Here is a 10,667-nt window from a genome sequence, read left to right as displayed (position 1 = left end):
GTGCAGGGTCACCAAGAGACACACAGGGACAGACGGATCCCCATAGAGACCCATAGAGACCCCCACAGAGACACGTAGATCCTCATAGAGACCCACAGGGACCCATAGATCCCCCTTAGGGACACACAGAACCATAGAATGGCCTGGCTTGCAAAGGCCCACAGTGCTCATTGAGTTCCACCCCCCTGCTATGTGCAGGGTCGCCAACCAGCAGCCCAGGCTGCCCAGAGCCACATCCAGCCTGGCCTTGAATGCCTGCAGGGATGGGGCATCCACACCTCCTTGGGCAACCTGTTCAGTGCGTCACCACCCTCTGGGGGATAAACTTCCTCCTCATATCCAACCTAAACCTCCCCTGTCTCAGTTTAAAGCCACCCCCCCTTGTCCTGCCTTATGCATCAGGAAGCTCTGCCGCAGCCGTGAAGACATAACAGCGTCAGGGCGGAGTTGTGCTGTGTCAATGGCAGCGGGGCTGTCTGATGGCTGTGAGCCGCTCCGTGTGCCCTGAGCCCGCCGGGTGCAGCTCACGTTTGAGCTGCTCAGCATGGGGCTGCTCCTTGTCCCAGGTTCCGGCCAGTCACTGTGGGTCTGTGCTCTGTGTTCCTCAGCCTGGTGCTGCCGTACCCCTAAGGATGGATGTGCAGCAGGAGCTGCCAGCCCCGGGGTCTGGCCCACAGCGGGGCCCACTGCTGCTGCCGTAACCCAGAGCTCGGTGAGGAGCTCCTGTGACGTTTCTCCCTCTTTTGCAGGTGAATGAGGATTGCTGGCAGCCCAGCCAGGGGGACGCTGCAGTGTGAAGCATGCCCTGGGCTGGCCTGGCTCAAACCCTGTGCTAACACACCCCTGAGCTGCAGCACAGAGCGGATCCGGCCGCCTCTCAGCACACGGTAGGTGCTCCTATAATGCAGCTTTGGTTCGTTAATAAAAATGCTGCCTAATGTTGGCTTCTCATCTTTTGGTCAAAGTTCAGTTCTCGTCCAAAATCCTCATCGTGAGTGAGAGCAGAAGGCAGAGGATGGCACTCCTGACCCTTCCTGAGGCCGTGGTTGTCCCCTGAAGGTGCTGCTGTGCCACACTCCCGCTTTGCTGAGCAGAGTGCTGGAGCATCTGCTGTGTGTAGCCCAGGTGTAGGTCAGCCTATAGTGGGGATCCTGCCCTTTCCTGGGAGCTGTTTTGCAGCTGTTGTGTGGAGGAGGAAGCTTACAATTGCCATTGCTGTCCTCCCTGGGCCCTTCTGGACTTGTTTTACACACAGATTATTTCAGGCTTTGTATGGATGATGTCAGCCTCCCAATGAAGCAGCGGACATAGCTGTGGTGTCCCTGCTGTGTGCAGGGAGCTGTCTGGGTGGCCTCTGAAGGTCCCTTCCCACCGAAAGGACTCTGTGGTTCTCTGTTAAATTGCAACGTGTGCTCTCACTGGAAGTATCTTTGTTGCATTCCTCACATCGCCGCCTTCCATTGCCACGGCTGCAGCTGTGGGGATGAGGGCGGTTCGGTGGCATTTCTGGGCTGGCTGCTGGCAGTGCTGCTCCTCCAGAGCTGCTGCAGGGCTTCCTGCTGTGGGAGGGCACCGCTGCCCTTCTGTATGGCCTGCTGTGGGCTCAGCGCTTACTGCAGCGCTGGTTTCTGTGTTGAATGTCCCGGGTCTCACCTGGAGCCGATGGAACGGAGGGGAGGGCGGAGGTGCTGTTGGCGTTATGGTAACTTTCTGTGATGGATTTCTGTGTGTGTGTTTGTAAGCAGCGCCTTTAGAACGGCGTACGGAGAGGAAAAGCACCTTCAGCTCAGATGTGTGGTGGTTGGGAAGTGGCTGACGGGTTGTGGCTTCCTTTTGTGGCAGCCTCCTGCAGCGGGCAGCACATTGCTGCGTGCAGTGCGGGTCAGTCAGAGCTGCAGGACAGAATCGGGAAGGCTGGAGAAGATCCCCACCCCGCCGTGCCCATCGACCGCATCCCTCAGTGCCACATCTCTGCGGTCCTGAGCACCCCTGGGGTGGTGACCCCCACTCCCTGTGCAGCCCATGTTGGTGCCCGACTGCTCTGCAGGAGAACCGACTGCTCCTGGTCTCCAACCTGAGCATCCCCTGCTGCAGTGTGGGGCCAACTCCATTTAAGCTCTGCTTCCAGAGGGAGATGTCACCACGCGGCTGCGGTGTGTCCCAGCCCCATCCCTGCCCTGGGCCGCCTTCCTGCCCAGCCTCTCCTTGCTAAACAAACCTCAGCTGTGCACGGGGCAGCACAGCAGCTGGCACAAAGCTCGCGGTTATCATTGGCCCTTTGCAGAACGTTCAGAGTTTGTCCGTGGCTGTGTGGGGGATGAGAGGTGCTGTGTTTGGGGCGCTGCTCCGCTGTGGTGCGCCCAGCCGTCACGGTGGTTCCCCCTCCCCCATCTGGGGACCACCCGGGGATGGCCGCTGCTCCCCGCGGGGTCTCCCTGCCTCCCCCGTGGGCGCTATCAGCCGGGCGCTCGGATGGGCTTTGGAGCTGCGTGAGCCGCTGCTGCGAGCTGTGGGGTGCTGGGGGGCAGCACAGCTTCCTCGGAGCCCCACGGCTCTCTGCTGGGAGCGACGGCTTCGGTTCGAGGCTTTGCGCCCCGGCTCAGCCCTGGCGCGCAGAGCGCGGCGCAGCCCACGCTGCAGCAGCAGCCCGGCCGGCAGCGTTAGGACCCAGCGGGCCGCGCTGCGGCGATGAGTGGGAGCGCAGTACGCAGCTCCGTCAGCTGGGCTGGATTCCTGCGTCCCCGTGCCGGAGCATCCCCTGCCGGAACGCGGCTCTGCCCTCTCGCTGCGATCCGGCGGAGCGCGGCCGGGGCCGATGAGATCAGCCGCAGCCTGAAAGGCCGCGCCGTGCCGCTGCCGGCCATGAGCTGAGGCCATTATTTAGGAATAATACGCCGTGGGAATAAAGGGCGCCGGCAGCATGGCCCAGAGCAGGAGGCACCCGCACGGCCGGGTAAGTTGGGGGAGGGAACTTAGGGAGCAACTCCTGGCTGCGCCGCGCCGCCGCCGCCCGCTGCAGCCCCGGAGATGGGCGCTGCTGTGCTGAGCTGCGCCCCGAGCTGCCTCCGCGCCCTGCGGCGCCTGCGAGGATGCTGGAGTGCCTCAATGGTGCCGCTCGCTGCGTCCTTTGGGTTTCAATGAGCCTCTCTGTGCCTGTAATTATGGAGGATAATGCGCCGAGCTGTCAGCGGGCTCCGCGTGGCGGAATGGCTCAGCACAAAGGTTCTGCCTTGTTTGCCTTCCTGCGCCGCGGCTCTCCTCCCTCTGTGCCGATCCGCCGGGCTGCGTGGAGAGGTGCTGAGCTCCCAAATGCCTTCAGGCCTCTGCCAGCCTCTGCTGTGCTGTGCTGTGCTGAGCTGAGCTGAGCCGAGCTCAGTGCGGGCAGCACAGCCCGGGCCGGGCCTGGCAGTGTGGCCTTCCCCCGGCTGGGCCTCTGTTGTGCTGCACTGCTGCTGCGTCCCGGCGCCCGGGCCGTGCAGGTGGGGCTGCGGGCTCTGCTGGGTGCTGTGAGTCCAGGTGAGCAGGAGGCGAAGGCTGTGTGTGGCAGCTGATGTTCCCCTCTACTGAGGGGCAGGGTGCTCCCACACGGCCCTGTGCTCCCATGGGCTGCTCGGGCGTCCTCACGCCAATGGGTGCTGCTCAGCCCCACAGGTCTGTTGCCACTGAGCATCCCCATGTTGCTGGGCAGCAGGGTGGAGAGGTGACATTGCAGGGCCAGGTTGCCAGCTCTGCTCTGGGAGCAGCACTGCGTGCTCCCTGCTGAGCGCAGCTCTGTGCCCTCTGGTTTGCTCCGGTTGCAGATGGGAATGGGCACCGTGGGGCCGTCCGTCCCCGGCCACGTGCAGCACTGCGCCCTGGCAGAGCGGGGCTGAGCGTGAGCAGTTACCTGTGGTCCAATCCCTGTTCTGGCTGCCCTGGGTCACACCTGGCTTTGAGGCCGGTGGCATTTTAACCCACAGCTGTGCATCCCAGGAGCACAGCCTCTGCGTTGGGCTGTGCCCGGAACTTCAGCTCCGTGCTGTGGGTGATGCTTTGAGGCGCAGTCGCTGCGTTGGCAGTATGGGGCCATGCGAGTGCTGCAAACTTCTGCACGTGAGAAAAAGCCTCAGGGTGAGGGGACGGAGCCCTCACGCACTGCCTGGAGAGGTGTGGAGTGTCCTCCTCTGGAGGTGTTCAGAACCCCCTGGGTGTTGTGGGCGGTGTGTGCTGGAGTTGGGCTCGACCTGCTCAGCTCTGCTGGGTCACCAATGCCGGGCAGCCCAGCACTGCAGTTCTGTTCTGACAAAGCACATAACACGAGCTGAGTCCCTTGGAGTTACATCTGTTCTTCAGGGGCTGCTAATGAGCGTCTTTCAAAGCTGAGGAAATGGTTTGTGAGTCCAAGCGGTTCTCTGAATGGGGTAAGAAGGGGGAAGCAGTGTGATGCTGAGAGGCGGCGGGCAGCGTTTGGGGCAGCACTGCTGCTCCTGTTGCCCCGTGCCGCAGCCGGGGGTCCCCGCTGGCCTTCCTCGAGGGCACGAGCTGTCCCTGGGTCTCACCTTGTGCCGCTTGGCTCTGCCGCTGTGTGAGGCTCTGCTGGAGCTGCCTCAGCCCGTGGTCCCCATCTTCAGTCACAGAGCTGTAGGGGCTGCGAGGGACCTCCGGGGCTCCCCCAGTCCCACCCCCAGCCCGTTCCCCACAGCAGCTGCACACAAAGCATCCCGGTGGGTTTGGGTCTCTCCAGGAAGGAGACCCCACAGCCCCTGAGCTCTGTGCCAGGGCTGTGCCCCCCTCACAGCACAGCACAGCACAGCAGTTGTTCCTCACGGCCGCACGGAGCTCCCCGGGCTGCAGGCTGTGCCCGCTGCCCCTGTGCTGGCACTGGGCACCACCAAGCAGAGCCCAGCCCATCCCCTGCCCTGCAGATCCGCACCAGCACTGCTCAGATCCCCTCAGCTTGCTGCTGTCCGTGCCCATGGCTGGGGCCAGGCCAGGCAGCTTTCTATCTGTCTGTTATTTCTTTTCTTTTTCTTATTTGATGGATTTACAACATTATTGCACTTTTATATTGGAGACTGAAAATACGCGGCCCTACTTTTGTTAGGTTTGATTGCATTCAGCTTTTCAACACTGATGCAATCACAGATGTGAGAAAGATGTTAACTGGCTTTGTGACTTCCTTGCCATGGTGCATGTGCCCACGTGTTATTAATTGGCTGCTGTGTTAATTATAACATCTAACAGCTCAGGTAAGGAACGCGCCACGAGACTGACTGTGTTTGTGAGGCCAGGAAGGGACTGAGGACAGAACTTCTGTAGGAGGTGCTGTGGTGACCGGGGTGGGTCTGCAGATGGCCTGGGCTGTGGGGCAGCTTCTGCCCACGTGGGGCTGTGCTGTGCTGGAGGAGACCAGAGGAGCTGCGAGGCGGCTGCTGCCAGCACCACACCTCTGAGTGTCTGATCTCCGAGGATCAGAGGACCGTGGAACCACAACGTGGTTGGGCTGGAAGGGACCTTAAGGATCAGAGAGCCATAGAACCAGTTCATGGTTGGGTTGGAGGGGAACTTAAGGATCGGAGAACCGTGGCATGGTTGGGCTGGAAGGGACCCCCAACCCCACCCCTGCTTCAGGCTGGGTGCCCCCGCAGCGCAGGGCCCATCCATGGCGCTGCCAGGAGTGGGGCACCCACAGCTCTAGGCAGCACCAGGGCCTCACCGTGGAGCATTTCCTCCTCACGTCTGTCCTACACCTCAGTCAGAGGGCTGTGGTGGGAGAGCTGCCCTTCCTGCTGGGCCATGCCGCGGAGGCTCTCCCCCGTGCTGTGCTGTTTTAAGGCAGCCTCTCACTCTTTCCCTGCTCAGCAGAGGTGCAGCACCCGCCTCATTTCCAAAGGAAAATGCTGGAACCCCTGGAAATGAATCCTTGGGAGGGAGCACTACCTGAGCTGGCAGCTTTTTTCAGCCTCCTCGACAGATTTGCAGTAGATTTGCATAATGTTGTGCTTTGCTCTGGTAATGCAAATGATTTCGGCTACGTATGTGCACGGCTGCAGAGCAGAGCCCTGTGCTGAGTGTCTTTCAAGAGCTGGGTTCGTGGAGAGACAATTAGCATAGCGGTGCTTCAGCAATTAAAAGGCATAGTTTGTGTAGCACTGTGCCGAAGGAGCCTTAATTTCATCTGTTTTCCTCGGGCAGGAGGCAGCGTTTGGCAGCAGGGGAGCAGATCCCGATGCACGTCTGCTTCCTCCTTCCCTACATTGCACTGCGTGTAGGTGATTACTAGTGTAGGTGACACTCAGGGTCTCAGGTGCTCTGGTTGAGCTGCTCACCCATCACCTTACCGTGCTCTAACAGCACTGCTCAGCATCGCTAAGGACGTTGGCAGTAAGGCACAGACTTGCACCACGTCTGCTGCTGAGCTCATCTTTTGCCAAAGCTGCTCCACAGTCCTCTGAAGCCTCCCCAGATGGGCTGTGTGCTGCTGTGCTGCTGGGTGCAGAGCAGCGGGCAGTGCTCCTGCTGTCTGGGGCAGCCGTAGCAGAAGGAGTGACATCCCACCACCTCCTGGGTCCATCCTGCCGTGCAAGGAGTGGGGCGGCACCCCCCCCACAGCCCTCCTCCACCTGTGTCTGTCTCCCTGCTTCCATCACCCATCGGTAACGGGCTGCTGTTTCCCTCTGCCCGCAGGCATCCAGCGCCGGCCCCAGGATGAGCACGGAAGCGAGCAGCAAACCCCTCAAGGTGGGCTCCAGGGTGGAGGTCATCGGGAAGGGGCACCGTGGGACCGTGGCCTACGTCGGGGCCACCCTGTTTGCCACGGGCAAATGGGTCGGGGTCATCCTGGACGAAGCCAAGGGCAAGAATGATGGCACCGTGCAGGGCAGAAAATACTTCACCTGCGAGGAGAACCACGGCATCTTCGTGCGGCAGTCGCAGGTACGCTTCATTGCACCTCTGCTGCAGGGCTCAGGGGCTGCATGGCCCAATAGAGGAACGTGGCTCTGCACCCACTGCTGGGGAGGGAATGCCCGTCCTTCACTCCCACTGAGCGCAGTGCTTCTGGGACTCAGCACGGAATGCGGAGTGGTTTGAGCTGGGAGAGGCCCTGAAGGCCATCTGGTCCCACTCCCTGCAGTGAGGGACACCCACAGCTCCAGCAGTGCTCAGAGCCCCATCCCTGACCCTGGGGCTCTGCACCACTGCTGTGCCTCACCACCCCAGCGTCAAATGCTCTTCCCTTACATCCAGTCTGAATCTATTCTAGTTTGAAACCATTTCCCCGTCTGTCATACAGACCCTGCTCTGGGGTCTGTCCCTTCCCTTCTCACAACCTCTTTAGATACAGAAGGCAGCTCCCAGCTATCCCAAGGCCTTTTCCTCTCCAGCTGCAGAGCCTCAGCTCTGCCTCTCTTTGCAAGGAGGTGTTCCGTCCCTGGGATCATTTTTGTGGCCCTCCTTTGAACACAGCCTATCAGCTCTGTGTCTCTCCTGTGCTGTGGACCCCACATCTGGACGCAGTGCTCCGGGTGAGGCCTTGCAGTGCAGAGCAGAGGGGCAGATCCCCTCCCTGACCTGCTGGCTGTGCTGCTTTGGATGCAGCCCTGGGCACAGTTGGCTTTAGGGCTGTGAGGGCGCACTGCTGCCTCGTGTCCAGCTGCCACCCACCAGTAGCCCAGGTCCATCTCAGCAGGCTGTAGTCTGTCCGTGCATCCCCAGCTTGCCCTGACAGCAGGGATTGCCTTGACCCGGGTGCAGACCTTGCACTCGGCTTTGCTGGATCTCATGAGGTTCGCTGCTCAGCCTCCAGCTCCCTCCAGTGACATCCTGTCCTGGGGTGTCCGCTGCACCCCAAAGCTTGGCTCACCCGCAGACTGCCGAGGGTGCCCTTGATCCCACTGTCAGTGTCGTGATGATACTGAAGAGCACTGGTCCCAGCAGTGACCCCTGAGGGACAGCGCTGTCACCGATCTCCATCTGCACACTGAGCCTTTACCACCACTCTCTGGGAGCGATCTCTATAATGCATGGTACGAGCCTGCCTGCTGCATGCTGCCCCTGAGCCACCAGCAGCAAAGCTGTGGGCCCAGGGCTGGGTGCCTGGGAGTCGGTCAGAGAGCTCCCCTTAAACATCGCTCGCCTTACACTAAATGTAATCCACGAGCTGGGTTGAGCTGCTGAGCTTTCATTATCCACGTTCTGCAGGTAGGAACTCACCATCTGCTGTGTGCAGGCGGCTCTTCTCCATTCCAGTTTCTGCCAGCAGTGCAGCACCACGAGGTGGTGTGGCTCTTCTCTGCCACCCTGGCAGCACTCCTGGCACGGGGCTGTGGCACAGCGGGGCTGTGGGAAGCCCTGGGAGCAGTGCCACCTCCCTCATCCTATTGCTGTCTCCCTCCCGTAACGCAGACATCGACGAAGCCTCGCGGTATTCCAAGTCTTCTGATTTATGATTAGATTGCAGCTCCAGAAATGCACTGCTGGGGGAATTTCAAGGGGTGCTCCTCAGCTCTGTTCTCATTGTGTGGTCATGCAAACCTGTGCCTCGTGAGGTCGCTCAGCCTGGGTCAGCAGCACACTCACACTCACAGCATGGCTGGGGGAACCCTTTCCCTTTTCCCACTCTGGGTACTGTGGTTTCAGTGTGTTCAGCAGTGGTGCGACTGCTGCGATTGCTGTGCCACCATCTCCGTCCTTCTGTCCATTTGGGAGCACACTGCTGGCACCGGGGCTCCTTCCCGAGCAATGAACACAGCTGGCAGGTTGTGGATGGTTTACTCCTCCTTCCAGCTCAGACATGTCTGTGCTTCAGCCTTCACAGCAGAGCCGGCAGCTCTCAGTGCGGCCCCACAAAGCCCCCGCTGGCTGCTGGTGTTCCAGGACCTCAATGGACTCAGATGCAAACCTGCAGCAGAAACATGCAGCCTTCTGCAGCGCTGGCTGATGTGACCGCTCGTGGTTTTGGCACTCACGCTCATTAACTCCTTTCCAGATCCAGGTTTTTGAAGATGGAGCGGACACGACGTCCCCGGAGACCCCGGAGTCGGCCGCGCTGAAGGTCCCCAAGCGAGGTGGGGTGCTGTGCCCGGGGTGGGGGGAGCTGTGTGTGCCGGGTTGGGCTGCTGGGTGTGTGCCATTGAGCCTGCCTGCTGCTGGCAGCCTGCTGCTGGCGCCTCGGGGGGCGTTTTCCCCTCCAGGCAGATCTCCCTCCCTCTGAGCCTCTGTTCTTGTTGAGCAGTTGTTTGGTGCTGCGTTTAGGGATCCATCCTGGACAGCTTGCGGGCAGCGTGCTGAGCTGAGGGGTTCCGTCTGTGGGCGTTTGTTGGACGTAGAGTGGCTCCAAGTGGAGTTGCTTCCTTTGTTTTTTTCCCCTCTCATGGCTGCTGGAAACTGAAATTTCCCTTTGCTTGGCAAATAAAGGCACCATTCAGCTCCATCGCAGAGCCGTTAGGGTTGGAGAAGCCCTGCAGGATCCCCACCCCACCGTGCCCACTGACCACGTCCCCCAGTGCCACCTCTGCGGTGCTGGGGCTCCTCCCAGGTCGGTGACCCCCTGACCCCTGGGCAGCCCATGTTGGTGCTTCACCCCTCTTTCCAAAAAGGAATTGTTCCTAATCTGCAACCGGAGCCCCCCCAGCACAACGTGAGGCTGTTATTGAATGTGCCCCATGGCGGCAGGGGGTGGTGATGGGATGTAAATAGAAATATATACATATAATATATACTTGTACAATTTTTTCAGTCTTGGATCAGACTTACCAGGTGAAGGCACGGTTTTTCTTGCTACAGTTTGGTACCCACCACCCCATACAAGGAATTGGGTTTTTTTTCCCCACTTCTCCTTAGGTCTGTGCATTGTGGGTCTGTAGGGATCAGTTGGTATCGTGGGGCAGCACTCTCCTGGGGAGAGCTGCCAGCCCGGGTTGCTGTTGCTGCAGCCCGCTGCCCTCTCCCATAGGTGTCCCCTCCCATTCTCACCCCCAGTGCATACAGCCTGTGTGCATGGAGCTGTGCTGCCCGGCACACTGCAGCAGTGCTGCTCTCAGCCCGCAGTGCTGCAGCACAGAGCGCTGGGCTGATGGGGACGGCGCCAGCCGGGAGGTGCCGGTGCTTACAGGAGTTGCCATGGAAATGGCAGCACTGCTGCAGCAGCTCTGCAGTACCTGTGCAGATTGCCTGGCCCTGTGTGCAGCCCTGTGCCCACCGAGCACCCAGACTGCAGCAGGGGGTGGGACTGTGCCAGCCCCACTGCAGGGACCTGCATGCTGCTGCATGGGAGCATCCCTGCAGCCCCTCCATGCTCACATCGCAGCGTGCGCTGCGCACAGCGGTGGCGCAGAGAGCAGCAATCCGGAGTGCAGGGATGTGGCCTCCTGGGGGGCTGCAGAGCTCCATTCCAGCTAGGGGGGGTGGCATCCTGTCATGTCAGCACCTGGGGAGGGGGGGTTGGGTGGCAAACACCGTCACTGCTCTTCAACGCTGTGGATTTGCTGTCTGGGAAGCGGGGATTGGCTCTGCTCAGCCCGGGGTGTGCCAGCTGTGTGCGTGTGGCTCTGGGGAGAGCTGTGCTTCCAGATGTGGGCAGTGCTGCCCTGGGGCTCGTCCTGCAGCCCAGTGGTCGGTGTGCTGCCCTGCTGTGTGCCTCCCACCGAGGCTGTGCTGCAGGACCTGGCGCTCCCTGAGCTGTGTTG

General features: G+C 60.7%; 1 protein-coding gene across 8 annotated transcripts in view; it reads left to right on the top strand.

The window, feature by feature from the left end:
* The window catches only part of DCTN1 (dynactin subunit 1), a 42,288-nt gene that overhangs the window by 2,679 nt on the left and 28,942 nt on the right, over positions 1-10,667 (top strand). For 4 of the 8 annotated variants that reach the window (XM_015301314.4, XM_040699088.2, XM_015301307.4 and 1 more), the window contains exons 1-3: positions 2,738-2,953; positions 6,667-6,915; positions 8,969-9,047. In XM_015301314.4, coding sequence (XP_015156800.2) covers positions 2,921-2,953; positions 6,667-6,915; positions 8,969-9,047 — 361 coding nt within the window. In that variant the 5' untranslated portion in view covers positions 2,738-2,920. 8 annotated transcript variants of the gene reach the window in all.

This window comes from Gallus gallus, chromosome 4, assembly GCF_016699485.2.
Source record: "Gallus gallus isolate bGalGal1 chromosome 4, bGalGal1.mat.broiler.GRCg7b, whole genome shotgun sequence".
Taxonomy (NCBI): Eukaryota; Metazoa; Chordata; class Aves; order Galliformes; family Phasianidae; genus Gallus; species Gallus gallus.
This window is presented reverse-complemented; position numbering and strand designations above follow the sequence as displayed.